General features: G+C 37.9%; 1 protein-coding gene across 7 annotated transcripts in view; it reads right to left on the reverse strand.

Annotated features, from left to right (window-relative positions):
• Nucleotides 1-4,127: 4,127 nt before the first annotated feature.
• Nucleotides 4,128-18,179, reverse strand: part of FAR2 (fatty acyl-CoA reductase 2) — a 140,613-nt gene continuing 126,561 nt past the window's right edge. For all 7 annotated transcript variants that reach the window (XM_085311068.1, XM_085311069.1, XM_085311071.1 and 4 more), the window contains 4 exons: nucleotides 17,104-17,275; nucleotides 12,919-13,048; nucleotides 10,675-10,802; nucleotides 4,128-9,242 (listed from right to left, as the gene is read on the reverse strand). In XM_085311068.1, coding sequence (XP_085167194.1) covers nucleotides 9,080-9,242; nucleotides 10,675-10,802; nucleotides 12,919-13,048; nucleotides 17,104-17,275 — 593 coding nt within the window. In that variant the 3' untranslated portion in view covers nucleotides 4,128-9,079. The remainder of the gene's footprint in view (nucleotides 9,243-10,674; nucleotides 10,803-12,918; nucleotides 13,049-17,103; nucleotides 17,276-18,179) is intronic.

Consider the following 18,179-nt stretch of genomic DNA (forward strand, 5'->3'; position numbering starts at 1 on the left):
GATGATATTTGGAAATGTGCCTGCACTAATGGAAAGATGGAAAACAACATGATAAGCACGGAATAATTCCAGAAAGAAGATAGCCGCAGAGAAACGATCCCAAGGCAAGTAGATCTCTGGAGAATAGGCATTTGGAAGATTTGCAGCTTCTTAAATGATATTAAGTGCACAAGAACACAGTACATAAAACCAGAGGAAGGATGAAAGGGGAGCAAATAAATCTGACAACCCCCAAACTCCTCACTGGTCTTAAATCATGAATGGGAGCTACACAGGAGATGAAAAATAGCCACATTAGAAAAGATAAATAAAATAATAGCAACTTTGGCTAAGAAACAGAAGGTAACATCACTAAAAAGTGGTATGAAGTGAAAGTTCTGTAATATTACTAACTGGAAGACAAAGACTACAGGATGCCTTGTTCACTAAGCAAGGGGAAATCATCAACACAGGTGCTCAGGAAGACCCATGCCTTTGCTAGAAAGGTCAGCTGAAATTACTTGGTTGCCAATATCAGCAACAGAAGAGTAAAAACTCTGGTTAAAACAGACAGAGTACTTAAAATAGTTTTTTTCACAATCTACTGAAATTCAACCCAGACACCTGTAGACATGGCTGGAGCAATCTGAAGCATGCTGGCAGGTGTCACTGAAAGCTCAGAGAAAATGGGTAAGSTTGTAAAAGACAGACAAAAGGAAATACAAAAGGAAACTTGGAATTACATTCAGTCAGCCTAACTTCAATACAGGAACAGTACTAAAATAAAGACTTTGCAGTTACCTAGAAGATAAAAAGGAAAAAACTAACAGAACGTCTGTACCAAAACCAAATCATGTCTTATCAACTTTCACAATAGAGTGAGAGGCACTGCTAACAACAGAGAAGTTGAAGCTGGCAAATAGTTATGTAAAAGGTTTTTGATATTATCTCACCTGATTATTCTCATTAATAAGCTAAGGACATGAAAATAGTATAAAATGAAAACAAAACCTGTCAGAAAATCACAGTTATTTGCAGTTCAGTGTTAACCTGGGAAATTATATTACATCTTACCCAGGACCCAGAAGGATTCAATACACTCATTAACAATTTGAATGATGAGATGTAGTTACGAGTATAGAACGATTATAGTTATTTAAACTGTAGACAACAAAAAGGGGGAAGATTACGAGCATGTGGTGGGTAGAACTCAGAATATTCTTGTTAAATTGGAACAGAGGACTCCTACGTAAGTTAGTGAAAATGATATTTTTCAGAATCAAATACTTATACAGATACCTATGTATGCGCTTATTAGGCTAATTTCAAGGTTAGTTTTGGAAGGATTTGATACAGAACATTATTCACTTTCTAAAGTCAAGAACTCGAAAGTTAGTTAACACTTCCTGTCTAACATATTATGAAAGGATCTTCACTTACATACTGTTTTTGCTCAAAGAACGACTACTTTTTTCAGTGCACTTGATGGATGAATGAGGAAACTATTCAAGATTTTTTTCTACCTCTATTCCTCAATGTGTGTGCTATCACGCCATACTATTCAAACTCTGCTGAGAAGCCAAAATAATTCATTTCCTTGGGGGTACTTCTAGGACACACATTGCTGCAGTGTCTATAAGCTAGATTCATTAAAGAACATAAATACTCCCAGAGACCTCATTGCATAACCAAGCTTTTAGAAACTGGGAATTTTACTTATTTCACCAGCTTCAGACAAATTCAATCTAGGCTAGGTTCAAACTAGTTAATCTAGGCTACATTTTTTTTTTGCCTGCAGAGAAGAACAGATCCAGTTCTTTCTAGAATGTGATTCATTTGAACTGCTCTAGGAGTCAATGTTAAAATAGGTTAAGGTACGGGTGAGGATGGGGCTGAACTCTTTGCAGTAGTGCCATGCGACAGGAAAAGAGGCTACAGAATAGGCTGAAACTCAGGAAGTTCCACCTGAATATGAGGAGGAATTTCTTTATTGAGAGAAGGACAGAGCACTGGAACAGGTTGCCCAGAAAGGTTGTGGAGTCTCCTTCTCTGGAGATACTGGAGATATTTAAAATCCACCTGAGTGCTATCCTCTCTAACATGCTATTGATGACCCTGCTTGATTGGGGCGGGTTGGACTGGATGATCTCCAGAAGTCCCCTCCAACCTTACCCATTCTGTGATTCCCCAGGTGCAGGATCCTGCACTTGCCCTTGTTGAACTTCCTGAGGTTCTTCTCCACCTCTCCAGCCTGTTCGTGTCTTTGATGTATGCTCTAGGTTTCACAGTTTGAATTATTTTCATTTAGGGAAGACTCCCAATAGTGCCAGCACCCTTTTTCTTGCATTAAGCTTTTTGATATATTGCAAGGAAGTGGGAGATGATTACTGGATACTACTATCGATGACCATCACGAAGAGCTGGTAGGACTGAAAAGTTTATAATCTATTTGTGCTTTCAAAAAAACACAAAGAGAAACAATCAAAAAACAAAAAGAAACTTGACATCCTCCTCTTTTATTACTGGGCTAGGAGATGTAGTATAAATCTTACTAAGCCTAGAGCAAGACTTTGAAAATGCAATTCTGATGGAAGAGCATCATTAGAAAGCCAAATACATAATGCCACTAAAGTGCCATTTGCTTAAAGAGAATCATGACAAATTATTTCTGTGTAATTTGAATAGCATGGTTCAGGTTTTGTTTCTATTTCTAAACTTGATTGGGAAACATTGGAATAAAGTTGTGGTGGCAACAGCTGTAGGAATAGGCTATTGCAAAGGTTGATAAAAAGCTACACCTTGTCTCCAGAGTCCTTCAGTGCAAACTGGGGCACTCTCTTCCTTTTCTCCTTGCCCCTACTTTTGCTTTAACCTACATCAAGCAACTATGGATCATCGACTAATTTTCTAGGGACTGAAAAATGTCAGGCACAGTTCTTTTTCTTCAGTTAGAAACACTTCACAGTCAAGCTGTGAAGAGTCAGCTTCCCTCTAACCTTGACCCATAGATCTCCCCAAGGGCCTCACTGGAACCTTCTTTCTTTCTTCCTCTTCTCTGATACAAAACATTGTATAATAAGAGTAATTATCAAAACATTTAGGGATGTGTGTATGTGCATGTGTGTTTGTTGGGAGCCCTGTGAGGAGAGAGGAAACCTGGAAGCTACTTGGCTTACAAGAATGTGGAAAATGTGAACTTGGGATAGTGGAAGTATTATCTGAAGAGGAGCAGGAGGAAGGGAACAACAGCCAAACTGACTGTTGTGACAAAAATATGCCTTTGAGAAATGTAATGGCGAATTTGGCTCCTAGTCAAGTTTCCTGGCCTTCAGCATCAGATTAGACCTGCAGAATTTGGGACACCCAAGGGATGCTTTTACACAATGCCTTAAAGACATTTTGAAGTACAGTAAAGTATGATATTTGTCATAGAGTCAGGATATTTTTGGCAAGCCTGAGAACTGCTAGATTAACAGCATACCAAACAACCTGAATTAGTGTTATGTGCGCTTCTTGGATATGCATATTAAACATGATTTTTTTTTCTCCAGTTATGCAATAACATTCATAAACTTGTTGTATACTAGGATTTCAAAGTAAAAGCATATCGTATTTCTTCGAACATTAAAATCTCTCTATGCTAGAGGACCATTTTGTAGTTAACTTTACTCTAAAGGTAAAATAAAGTTCATAACTTGTAAAACTATTAATTTAGGGGAAGGGATCTCAGATGCAAATTTTATGTTGTTCAAGAAATTAGTTTGGTTTTTACCAATTTACCTTGACTAYATATCTGGCCCTATCCCTTTCATCAGGACACTGATCAGAGATTCATTCTTTCTGGTTGTAGCTATCCAGTTTCAAGTCTCACAGGCATTCTTGTTAAAAATAGTGCATTTTTCTTTCTTTCTTTCTTTCTTTATCTGTGCAGCAAGTCTTTGAGGGCTTCAGTTCTGCACAGTCTGACAGCCAGGCTGCAGCATGGTAAAGATGCAGCCTGTGCAACACTACAATGGCCAGCAAGAAACCACACTTTTTTAGCAGTTTAAGTAAACTGATGCAAAATAGTCATAGTTTTAAAATATTTTGTTTTATTAAATGTTTAAAATAACATAAACTTCATATTAACCATTTTTTAACTGAGGTTCTTATGATTTGTGACTTGTGATTTTATCAGATTTGAGAGGTCAAAAGATTACATCCTTAAATTAGAAACTTTATAAGTAAGATTTATAACATTAAGTTGTTTTGTAGCTAACAAGAATATAGAAATAGCAGATAGAACCATATAAATTTTGGACAGTGGAAGAGTACATATTTTACTATAAAGTGAGGTCTGCCAAGATTATGTAGGAACAAGAAACTTTTTATAAGCAGTTTCATGTTGATCTGAAGAAAACAACTCAATCTACAGTTTATTTAAGCAATAGACAAAAGTGGGAAAGCACTTTTTTAGTTATTCCCCAAATATTTTTCTTTCTTTTTTTTTTTTTAATCATCCTTAGGTATGTCTGAACCACCTTCTTACCAATGTTTAGCACCAGGAAATGGGATATTTACCATATAGCTTTAGGGGAAGGTACAGTATATTATTTACTCTGCACTAGAATAAAGGGCCCAACTGTAATGAGTTCATCCTTACTTTCTGCAATGCTGGAAGAGCAATAGCGTGCTTTCAAACATGAAGCTGCAACTTATTTACAAACCAAAGAGTGTCCCCCTCCCTCTTTTACCAGTTGCTTATTCATGACAATGATTTGATTATTTAATAGTACTACAGGCTAGGTTTCCTTTGTACAGGAAACAAGGATAGGTTTTATCATTTCATCATAACTAAATTAGAACAGTGCTTACCAAAGAAGCACAGCCTGGCATTTCAGTACAATATCTACTATTTTTACCATCTCATTATTTTGTATGAGAAAACGGGTACTGAAAAATGTGAATATACGCACAGACAAAACATATACAATCATGTTTTATTGAAAAAGGAAAAATATTAAATTTCTTAAAGAGATATGTCTGTTCCTCTGGTCAAGGAAGGTTTCTTAAGAAATAAACAATTTGGGTTTTCTTAACAAAGTTATTTGGTGTGTGTATGTGTATGAAGGGGACAGCATTGATAAATTTTATTTTTACAACAGACTTACTGGAGATAAACAGCCTTGTTTGTCAGTCAAATGGCAGTTTAAACTCAGAATAATTTTAGAGATTTGGGTTTTTTATATAGCTATTTAATAAAAAAATGCTTCTTAATTGCAAGTTTGATGACTTATGCCCATCTCTATTTGACAATAAAATGATACTCAGTGTTTCACTACTTTCACATGGCAGTTTATAGCTTTAGCCTACAGACTAGTATATATGCATAGTATTAACAAAAACATTAGCACACTGTTCTCAGCAGTGTTCCCATGTTATTTCTATAGCAGCAATGCAGGCTTCTAACACTGTAAGTGGGTAGTCTGTGGGGTATGATTACAGCTGATAATCCCATTGCACTGTCTTGTGGCAGATATTTTCTGCAGTGGCTGTGCAGAAATATTGGTCTCTGTGCTGTCTGCCAGGAGCTAGGGGACAGGCTGACAAGGGGTGGGGGAACTTTTATTCATGCATTTTGATACAAGAAACTCAACTGACAATAAAATGCTGAAGGGGCTCTTCCCTCTATGCTATCTCTATAAAAATCCTGAGTCCTGCTTCAACCATTTGAGCATTAAAATTAATTCTCTAACCCTTGTCCTGCTTCAACCATATGAGTATTAAAATTAATTCTCTAGCCCTCAACCGTAATGAGTAAAATCTACTCCAGAGTTTTTCACATTAATATGTGGTCCCCAAATATTGGTTTCTGCAGGACCTCTAATTTAACTTAATAATTGTATTTGGGTTTCAATTTGCCAAAAGGGTGTGTACATACATGAAAGAGAGGGAGATGGAACAAGGAAAAAGAAAAGTAGCTATCAGTGGCTTTTTTCTTTTAGATACATTCTCCAAGGCTTGATTTTTTTTCAGAGCAAATGCAAATGCACCGAGGTACACACAGGAAAACCCCAAAGGTAAATCACTGTTTGAGGTCAGAGCAAATTTTAAACTCGAGTCCAGCCTGCCATGATTGCAGCAAGGACTGCCACCAAAATGCCATTGCCAGATGTTAATCTCTGTATTGAGATTTTTCTGAAATACTTTTGCGATTCAGACCAATCACCTGAAAATATCTAAAGCCACAAGAAAATGGTTAAAGATTGTTGAAACTTGTTTCACCACGTTATCTTTGTGTTAAGGAAAGCTAATAGCTCTGTCTCTCTTAAGTAAGGCCAGAGCTTGGGAGCCAGCTGTGGGCAATGTTGTGAAAGTCTGCCAGGAGAGCATGAACCATCTGCAACAACTAAGCTTCTCACAGCAGATCCCCAGCAGTTCCTGCTCTTTTGCAGGGATGAGTAGCAGCTTTGCTACTTCTGTTACCTTGAGCAAAATGCTGAAGTGCTTTAATACATGTCACCACCATCGGTATGAGTGAACCTGAAGCATCTTTTTGCAGGTCCAGACACACTCTAGATACAGTTCTGATACTGAGCAAACATATGTATCAGACTTACTGGGACAACACAACCTGTGCAAGTAATTATACATCTCTATAGGCATATTTGCTGAACACGTGGCATGACAAGGATTGAAGGAGGGACGGCAGGAGACTTTACTCCTAGCCCAGTAACATTAGATTTTGTATATGTACTTCAGCCAGATGTCATAGGTGCTCTGCTGTCTGCAGTATCTGACTGTTCTGCAGGACTTGTTATTTTGTCTGTCATGTGGACAACTGAAGAGTTGTGATTCCCTTAGCTGTTGCTTCTCTTTATACATAAGATAGGCACTTAAAAAGACTTCGAGGATATCAGTTAGGATTCTTGCCTATTTTTTCTTTAATTAAGCTTCTTTCAAAATAGTCTGCACTTTTCTTTTTAACATTTCATATGAGAAAAGACTGGAAACTGGCTGATACTTGATTATTTACTTGAGCAAATACTTTTAACAGAGAGGATCTCCTGCAGAGCCCTGCCTCACTCTGCCAAAGCTATGCAGTCTCCGCATAGCCAAGTTAGCCAGGCATCCAAATATAATGCAGCTGACTTTTGTGATATACATGCCCAGTCCTAGGTGGCTGAAACCATAGCTCCTGAATTCACAGGCAGTGACATGCTACAAATATGCAATGCACCGCACTCAAACCTTTCTAGAGCTGGAAAATACTCGGCTCACAACTAGTACAGTGCAAGTATGTTTTCAAATGAAGAACTTTTATTTAAAAACCCCTGCATCTTTGTAAGCCATCCGCTTAACCTACCTAAACATAGGTCTGAAGCAACATGTGGCAAGTACTGAGGCCTTTGTAGGCAACGGCAGAGCCCTGCTATTTTGGACAGTGTGCTTCTGGTCAGGTTCTGCTGCAAGTATCCTTTGGCAACTGCTTGAAACCAGACCTCTAGGGAATACATGGAGGAAATTAATTCCTTGTTCTTTTAAAAAGACTCTGAACCAGCTTGGATACCTAAGAAGAAAATATACTGTTGTGATAACTTGTTGTCTTCATTGCCAAAAACAGGTACAGCTTTTAAAGAATGCCAGCCTTGTAAGTGCTCTGCTATTCTCAGCACTGAAAAGAATCATTTTTGGGTTGTACTTTTTCAGATATCTAGAACGACAAAAGACTAGACAAGTTGAATGCTGCAGGTGTTTCAAAAAGTAGTTGTTTTGAAGTCTTATAATCTTGAAGTGCTTATTCAATTTACTCAAAAAAAAATCCAGTATTAGATTTGACTTTGAAAATCTGCTAGTATGATAAATTTGTTACTGTTGTAGTAGTGCCATCATTGCACGAGCTACTTTGAAGAAGGTTGTCTTTCTCTCTCTCCTCACAGGAATTCATACTTAGAAAAAACCTAAAATTCAATTATCGGTGACATCTGTCACTAAGTCAAACAGACATCTCTTATAGCTCTGGGCTTTAGTAGGTGCTTTCTAAACTGCAACAAAGGACAAAACATTTTACTTTTGTGAAGCATAACCAGTTTTAAATAGAAGTTGATGAAATCTTTTCTATCCTCAACAAAAACAAGTTTTGAATTCTTTAATTCCTACTGGCAGCCATGGTAGCAGAATTGGTGTGATTGCATTCACTGCATACACTCCTTTATACTTGCTTGGCCAGTGCAAGTGACCAACTGCAAAGTAATTTAGCCATAATGAAAGCTTAAAGGGGAGTAACAGGCTGCTTTTGAGCTACAAGGAGAGTAATTTTCTACTGACAAATGGAGGAGGGTGAAAAGGGACCTATTTCTCAAAAAAAAAGCTTCAGAATTTTTATTCAATCTTTTCAGAAGTCTTCCCTTCATCCTCAGAGTAAATAGAGCATTTTTCAAACAAACAAAAAAAAAAAGTTCCAAGCAAAAATGATAAATGCAAGAGCAGGGCTTTATAATAGAAGTTAAACTGCCAGTTTAACTACAGAGAGAAAAATAAAGCAGCTTGTGAGTGAGCACAGTTAAAACAGATACATGAATTCTATGCATCTCTTTAGTTATGGCTTGAAAGTATCAGCCCTCTGTAGCTGATAGACAAAATCAGGTACCATTTCACTGAATGTGAATGAAAGAATAGCCTCTTTAGGAAGACCTCTCACAGGTTAATTTTATCAACTGTTTCTTCTCTGATCACATACCTTTCTTCCAAGTTTCTATGCCCTTAACTTTGCTTAAGGAAGAAGGTGGGATTGAGATAGCCTAGGCTGTGCATGGGAAGACGGTGACTTTAGTTAATCCATACTCTTCCACTTCTGACTCTGGATGAAAGATTCCAGCTTGACCTGCTCCTAAAGCTTCAGTTATGGCTTTAAAAATTGGCCTGGTCCTATGGAAGAAAGACCACCATGTATTAAAGCATTACTTCAAATTAAAAAGGTGAACATGTAACAGTGCACAATAAATGCTGGCTGCTGTTGGAGGGAGTGGATTTTCTGCTAATTTCAGGCCTAGATGGGCACAGTTGTGGATTAGAGGAGATGGAGGTCCTTGTGGAAGAGGCTGGATGCTGATGGACTGCTTCAGTGCCTGAGGGTGCTGGATGCCCTGAAGTAGGAAAGGAACTTATAGCAGAGGCTCACCACAAAGTACCAGATGTTTCGAGCCATCTGTGACCTTGCAATGAAAATGCGCCAGATGATCACTAGGAGGGTAGTGTTGAATGCGTATCGGATGTTCCTCAGCCTGAGAAAGAGAGAGACACATATTATGGAGGAAGACAAAAAGCCCACCCCAAAACTGTACCACCTTGTTCCATTTACTGCTGATAATTTTATAAGAAATCTTTTTACAAGTGGTCCTTCAGCTTTTTGCCATTCCTATTTTAATGAAGGCACTGAGCCTAGGATGTCTTCCTTCTGTCCCACAGTACCATCCTGCCAGAAATGGTGCTGATGTTATGCTGTAGTGAATAGTTAATGGAAAAGGTTGAATATTTTTATTCCAAGTTGCTGCTGTTTTGTGTATTCTCCTTTCAGACAYGCATAGACACTGAGTTCATAGTAAGAAGTGATTTCTAAATGATGAGCTAGGAAATGTCCAACATGTCCTGCTATATTTGGGTATATTGGTTATTTTTGATTATGTAGGATTGTTGACTGACTGCAGGATTTTTGCTGGGGCTGATGAAAAAGCTTTCCTGTTGGGTGAAACCTCACCTATAGTGTTGGATAATTACTCAGTAACCATCAGTGGCCTTCACTTTTCCAGTGCTTTCTTTTTTTTTTTAACCACGTATTTAAAAGGAATTATTCAGTCTTTGAAATGCTAGTCATTTTTATTTCTACAGTTTCTACAGCTCTCTATAACTCAACTTACCCAATGTTTGACCAATAGCTTCATACCTAATAAGCCCAAGAATGGTTTGATTTTTGAAAGAGTCCTTTATTTAGTTTGTAAACTCTAACACTAACATTATATTACCTACCTGGGATTATGAGACCATTGTTACAGAAATTCTTATAAATCTTTTTAAAATGACTAGGAACTTGTTTAGGATTCCTTCCTTTTGGCAACTACTTCTATTTGTCTAGTATTTACAGTGCTCAGCTATGGTATTCTTAAAAGAAACTAGTAGCCTAATTCTGCACATGAATTTCTCTTTCTTCTCTTGGTTGGAGGAGACAAGAAGAGCACAGTATTTAATTGAACTAGAGAGGGACTATCTCATTTTGCCCATCTGCATATTCCTCCTCCTACAAATGATTAGAAATTTCAACTTTAAAATGAAATTTAAAATACCATGTTTGCTTGAAGTTTTTATGCAATCCCTTTGAATTGCTAAAAGCTTTTAGGAGCTTCATAAATTTTAAATATGACTTTAATTTTTCTATTGTAATACTGAACGACCTGGAACTTCTGCATTCATGGACTCCTCTTACGTATTGTAACTTCATTACTTGGATATCTTCTGTAATTACATAACATCAACCCTCTGATTGTTAAGTTTACCATAAGCTCTGTTTTCTCAGAGGGTGGAAAAATTAAGTACCGGACCAAGTACCCTTTGCCATAAGAAAGAAGCTGTGCTGTGTTTATCTAGCATGTTATTCAACAATAACTTGTTGCAATGTGAACAGAGTAATTTTTCTCAACAGCCTTTCAAGGTATGACTTACTTYCGTAAGTGCTGCTTTGCTGCTGGAATCCCAGACATGTCCTCATTTAGCAAGTACTTCTTAGCACCTAGGCAGTAGCTTTCAATGTACTCTGACCAGTGCAGCTGACGAACATCAAAGTTGTACAACTGAGATTTAAAGACAAAGAGTAGTATTTTCAAAGTAGAATTTAAAACAAGTACACTTTAAGTACCAACTCTTTATTGTCATCTGCTCCTGATAAGGCCCTTTCTGCTAGGTTTTTAAAGCCACCAAATTTCAAAGAAGAGATGGGCACTAACAAACCGTGCTTCAAATCTGCGGATTAATGTTCATCCCTATCTTACCCAATTGGGTATTTGGGCAAAACAAGTAGAAATGTGGTGTTAGCTAGAGGAAACAGATGTTTTTTTCTGTCAAGTGGCCACTTGTACATAAATATATGTATATATATACATATATACGCATTTATAAAGCATGAAAGAAAAATGGCATTCAACTTATGCAAGTTGATTCATCTGAAAGTCTTCTTGCAGTTTTTTGATGTGTCATTAGAATTATATTTTAAGTTTAAATAAATGAATTGGACATTTAATCAACAGGTACCTTTGCATCAGTTATTACTTTGTGCTGTGCTGCATTCTCTCTCAGCATCTAGACTGATAGAAATCCAAGGAATCCAAGGAATGGGTTAGTCTTTTGTTCGGCATTGAGAAATCTTACTGCAGAGCTAATGACACTAGTTAATTTCAAACGCTGATATTGGAAAAATTGTTAGCAGTGCTCTGAGGTGGTTGTCTGTCTGTTAGAGCAAAGAAACAACTTGATTTTTAAAGAGGAAGTGATTTTGTAGAGTTTTTTTTTTAATGAATGAAGAAGTGATCGACATTTCTTATTTGCAAGGGCTTAAAAGGGAAGATACTTGGAAAATATCTTCCTTTCAATGCAGGCTGTTTGGTTTGCTACAAGAGTTTTGGTATCAGAATAGCAGCAACTGAGCAGAGAGGAATTGCCTAACTGCGTCAAATACAGAAGGTTAGCTACCATGCAGATCCCCGTGTGTCTATCAGATATGTATAGACATCTGTGCTGCCCATACACTATCTTATTTGAGTACTGCTTGCAGTGTAGCAGTGGCAGCATAGGATTCAGTGCAGATCACAAAATTCTCTTACTTTTTATGTTCTGTCAGTCATTCAGTTATAATTCTATTGTTAAGAAGAAGTATTTCAGACCTATAAAGAGTCCGGTGGAGCTTGACATCCCGCAAAATAACTGCTCTCAGAGAACAGGCGCTTTTTTGTATTGCTCAGGATATGACACTGTGTGTTAACTAAGCTTCCTAAGGCAATACCTATTAAAACCAATGTGGATGAAAATGCCCAAATCTTTCAAGTGAATTCCATCCAGGTTACGCACCAAAAGCCAGGGACTGCCAGAAGAGAGGTAGGAGAAAGTGATGTTGTAAAGGACCTCCCTAGTTTTCCAAAAGCAAGACACACAGAAAACTAGGGTGAGAAGACCTTGGGAATGCTACACAAAGTTTCAGTGACTAATCCATTACAACAAAACTACCTTTAGCACACGTCCTAGCATTACTGTTGATACTCTCTTTCTGAGGTCCCTGTATAGAACATTAGTTAACATGGTCATATCCTCCCATGAAGGGTGATACTTGAGATTCTCAGGGCTTGGAGCTGTGACTTGAAGACTGAAATTGACCATTTCTTCTTAGAAATGAAAATGTTGTGTGACCATCCAGAAGAGAATGTTCTTAGCTTTCCAACTGCATTGAGTATCCCAGTCTATGTAACCAACCGTGCGGGAGGTAATAGATCAGCATTGCATATGATGCCTTTAGCTTCCCCAACACAAAGGTCACTGTACCTTTGTCACAAGGTCATAGAGAATATAAAGGCATGCTGCTTTCATACAATCTATTTTGTCTGTGGAAATAAATCTAGATTGTTTGTGGGCCAAATAGAAACCTGAGAGCTAAAGACAGAGAGCTGCCATATTAGTTGGAAAGACTTCAGTTACTGATTCATCCATTTCTGCAATACATCTCAGAAGAAAACATCTTCCTATAATAGATTGATCCTGATCTGCTACTTAATAAAACAAAGGGGGAAATCATTATTTAAGTCTAAAGTTAATCTGAGTCATCTAGGCAGGTATCTTTTGAAGGCTCAACCATACGCCAAAAATGATTGCTGCAGATGAAAAGAAATGCAGTTTAGTAATCTATATACAGGACACGCTTACCTTTTTGTCCTCTGGGTTAAGATGACTCATTAACATATTCATATTATCTGAAGACCAATCCCAGGACTGGGTGGAGAAATACTGCAGGAGCATCATAGACTTGTGCAGTCGATTGATAATCTTCATCATTCTGAAACAGAGCAGGATTGTCAGTGACAGATAGAAAATTTAACCTTTGCAAAAACAGGAGTTTTGATCCATAATTGTTTTCACCAGTCCAGATGAATAAGAGTTGTGATTCCAGTAAAGCACTTCACTGGTGCTCATCAGGCTGAGCAAGGATCTAACTCTGCCAGCTGAGGTCCTTGATCCTACTGGCTTTATTGTTGACTTCAACATGGGTGCAAAAGTGCACCTTCCATGGTAGAACTGAAGCCTAGTTTGCTGGCATGAATTAAGCAAGGGTAAGAGGCCAAAAACGTACCTATACCATGTGGTATTGTGAAGTGAATGCACAGCAGATCGCAAACCCACAAAGGTACATTGCTTGCCTCATGGAGTGGAGGCATCTCCTACTGCACAAATGCATTTCTGTTCTCAATCCTGAGTTAACTGCCACAGTGAGGCTCTGATTTTGGATTTAGTTTGTACTGAAACAGCTCCAATTCAGAGGCTGCTGCATCTGCAGCATGGACAAGTCATGAAATCCATAGCTCAACTTCATTTTTCAGAAAAGAGCATTTTTTGTGGCTTTTGGCTTCTTTGATCTGTATATAACAAAAGTTCTTTTTTTCCCTTTAAGGGCCAGTCCCCTCCTTGTGTAGTGTCAGTTTGGAGGAACGGTTTGATGGAACGTATGTCTAGTGAGGAATTCTAGACGACCTTGAAAATTGTCYGGTCCATAGAAGTATTTTTGGAACTGTTTGAACATCTTCCTGGAATGTGAGTGGCCTGAAAAGGAAGAATGCTGCCTCAGGGGTACAGCTGCTAAATAAGGACTTTGGAAATACAGATTCAAGTCTCTCATTTATCTTATGCTTTTACATAACGCATTTTTATATGAAAAATGATGACACAATATTGCTGTCCTATCTCACATGATTATTTAACAGCTCTCTCAATGATCATGAGTACAAAAGGCTTCTTTTTTACAAAACAATGTGTAGTGGTTGGTCAATTTTGAGGACATGCTATGTACTCTCAGAATGGATAAGGGTAAGAGAAGGCATTAAAAGGATGATTTCTGTGGAAGACAGAGTGGTTTTCCTGAGAAATTTTGAGCTGCCCAGAGGATAGCTAAGTCACTGTGACAAATAAAAGAAGGCAGTCTACAGAATAATGGTGCCAGGCTGGCCTTGCTCTGCACAGATGCAACTGCCACTACAATAAGCACTAAGCACAGCAAAAAAAGACGCAATGGGTACATCAATTCCAAGAACTGTGCAGATTACTCAAAGTGAATTTAAAGTGCATTGAAACCTTATACAAACACTTCTACTTAGAATTAAAGTAGCCTTCATTATAGAAGTAAAGTAAACCATCAGATTAAGGGTATTTTCATTCTGAATAATCATGTGTATGTCTACATAATGTGTCTAAATGCAGTTTAACTAAACTGCTTAAAATTACTTCAGATTAATCTTCCTGGTTGTCTCCAAGTAGATAAGAATTATGGAGCAATACCCTGAATATTTTAATACCTTTTAAGAACGTGGGAAACAAAGTAGATGATTAGTCTACACAGATTTGAGATTGGCCCTCAAACTCCTAAATGTAGTCAGTATCTTTAGAGTGTTTAGGGATAATGGAAACAACAATAACAGAATCAACCATGTGTCTCCATCTTTTGTTTTTAAAATGAACTGTCACACTGGAAAACAAAAATCCCATCCACATGACCTCTTGGCAATCCGGGCAAAATGAGCTATGCCTGTATGAGTCAGTGTAGACCTACTGAAAGCTGCATATCTCAATGGCTGAAAGTAAGGGTCAAAGAGAGAAACAAAGGCATTAAAGGCATGTTTGAAAACTGTAGTTCATGCTAACTGGTAAAGCCCAAATGTCACCACCAAGTTAAAATTAGTAACTAATTTGGATTAAAAAATAGTGCACTGAAATCACCACCACGTAGAAAAATGCTTTTCTGCAGCCTTCTAGAGGCTATGGCAAAGGTTTCTTACAGAGCATCTCATTCTCCAGTGTGGATTAATTGAGAGGAAAACAATAAACAAACAACAAGCATTAGCTTTCACTGACAGCCTTAATATTTATATTTCAGAAATGCATCTTGAAAGCTATTTACAGCAATGATTTTCGTATTTGCTCCAACACTGAACCTTGCATGAGCAGATTCTCAGGTGTGACAGATTGCCCTGAAAGACTACTAATGTCATATTATTTTCTAAGCCACGGATAAGTATGTAGCAATAACTGGAAGCCATTCAAGACAGTTTTGCGAGACATCTGGCAATTTATGTGAAAAGAGCTAGCGCTTAAAGTAAGATTCCTGGGAGAGGAGTTATACACAAGTCTAGAGCTAATGGAGATGACCCTTTTACCTGCCCTTTCCCACTGCCAGCTCATGAGGTGTTGCATGTGGTACAGCACAGCTACATGAGGAACTACAATTGAATTTCTCCCAAGTACCTTGCAATTCAAATTAGTGAAGGTCATAGGCTATCCTGAATAAACAGGATAGATTTAGACTTGCAAAATCGCAACCAGTTCCCAGATAACACATCCTATATGATAATACACTTCCTTACAATGAGTTCAGTAAGGGTGCAGTAGAGAACTGAGGTCTAAGCCTTGTTTGTGGCAAAGAAGTTCCTTCTCACTGCTTGTAAATCTGGCATAGGGTCATGGAGACGATTCAAGAAACTGCTATAGCCTGTACTTCAATAGATGGGAGTGACAAGTGGGAAGAAAGTTAAGCTTAGATGCTTGCTTAAAGTAGAGTGAAAAATTAAAGGTGAACATTTAAAGCAGGTTCAGTGACACATTCATCCTTTTAAATCTATGGCTTGCTACCCTTAAGGCATAAAGACCTTTAGGTAGCTGTGAAAAAAGAAAGAATGAGTTGCTACCATGCCTGTTATACCACATTGCAGCAGTATCTTGATGAGCTGTAGCAGCTCTGTAAGAAGAAAGGGAAATTACAAAAAGGGCTTGGGGAACTCCTAAACTTGTTGCTGAGCCCTGTTTGCTCGAGTCATAAATCTGAAAGTTTGTAAGAAGAGACCTTTCTCAACATGAGTTCATGCTGAGCTCTATTTGAAATTCAAGGATACTATTATGGACAACGTCCATTGACTAGCAATGACGATCACCTTCATGAAAAGAAATGTCAGTTGTAACAGTAACGCTTAGTGCTTACAACTACCCATTTCAGTTTTGTTGAATCCAGCTTTCTAACTAGCAGAGCAGCAGATGCAGAGCACAGCACTGGCATATTGTTCTTCTGCTATGCAATAAATTCTCCTCTGTGGTTGCAAGGAATAAGGACGGAAGTTGGCCAAGTCAATTATTTACAAAAGAATTCTGTCCACATGAGACACACATGCCTGTGTTTATTCTAGCCATGACACTGCCAAGGCTCAAATGCCAATTGTAATGGTAAGCTTTTCTTGTAAATAAAATTCAGAGTTTATTCATACTCGGGTGCAATCATTGTGTCTTTCTGGATTTCAGAGCTCTGGGCCAGTGCTAGCAACTATTAATTTTGCATCTGATTTATGAGAAAAAAAATATTAGTTGTGATGTTCGAAACCATGCCAATCTCAAGGCTTTATACAACCTAGAGTCTTTACTCATGACAGATTGAAGCATTCACAAAGGAATGTTTTAATAATTGAAATCTTGCAGTACAGAGAAGAAGCTTATATATAAGCAATGAGGATAAAGTAACACCTGTTATCTGCTACATCCAGGCATTAACTTCATTATTTCTTTGGAGAAACTTTGCAGGACCAAAGAGAGTAACKCTGACCTAATATTCCTCTTCAACTTGCTTGGTAACTTTCAAAGAGTGTAAAGCTGAGTTTATAGTGTGTGCTGTCCTCCTAAGTAATGGTGAGGGTGGGAATCCTAGGCTATGCTTGGTTACAGTCAATTAAAAAAAAAAGGAGTGGAGAAAGGAAGAAGATCAGGGACTCCAGGCTGATGCAGCCAGTTCTCAGATCTTGTTAGATTTTCTCTCTATAGCATTAATAATTATGCAATGGCTGAAGGCATGCCATTTCCTACCTGGGCTTTCTTCCTGTGAGCCTCATGTACAAGTCGTAGAGTATGGCTGGAGCTTTATGACTGACAGTTATCCAGTACTGATTTATCAGGTAGTTCGATGTCAAGTGAGCATTGGGAGTTCTGAAGGCCTGCTCAAGTGGATTCCTTTTGAATGTGGACATCACATACTGCTCTGTAAGACAACAGGCATTCTGCTTAAAATAAGAATCTTAATTTGAATAATATTGGGCACAAACATAACAACACACCTCAGTAAAGCCCAAATTACTCTGCTTAGTATGTTTAATTTACAGTTCTGGACACCATACAATCAACAGGTTAGACAGCATGATTCCATGGTTCTTTCTGACATTAAAATTGATTATTCCCCTTATTACTTATTAGAAATACCTTCTGAATTTAGACTTAATACCATCAGGCATAAACTTCAGCATCAAAACACCATAATATAATGGAATAAAACCACACAGTTGTAGCCTGAAACACTCCAGTCGAAGGAACTGCAGTTCTACTTTGTCTTGAAGCACATCTAGAAGAAGTTGATGAGTGTTAATCTAGCTTCAGATTATACTCAGATTACTCTGAGTAAAACAAACTTTTACCTATTAGCATAAAGCAAATACAACATTCCTAATTTCTAATCACATTTTCAAAAGGACAAGTGCCAATATTATTCTGATTTGAGGACAGGCTACTTACATGCACAATGTGCTGTCGTTAGAAAGGCATCATTATATCCTTTCACAACAAATCTGGTTTACACCACCAAATACCTCAGCCTGTTTGTCAGATGAACTCTGAATGCACTGAAGCGGCAATTTCTATTGCATTCTTAACCTGAAATCTCCAGATAGGATGTCAATCATTTCAAATCACTTTTAGTTAAGGCACAAAATAGTTTGGTTCTGAGCTCTTGCAATGTCACAGTGCCACAGAAGTGGCATCTACAGGTCAATATGTGGGGTTATGTGCATACTGGAAAGGCTTAATAGAACTGCAGTAGCTGAATATAAGACTCATCTTAGGGACTAATAAACAGATGGTGTTCCTATTGCTGAGCACCAATAAGCTAAGCA

The sequence above is a fragment of the Rhea americana genome, unplaced genomic scaffold (assembly GCF_003343005.1).
Source record: "Rhea americana isolate MKP2758 unplaced genomic scaffold, rheAme1 scaffold_330, whole genome shotgun sequence".
NCBI lineage: Eukaryota > Metazoa > Chordata > Aves > Rheiformes > Rheidae > Rhea > Rhea americana.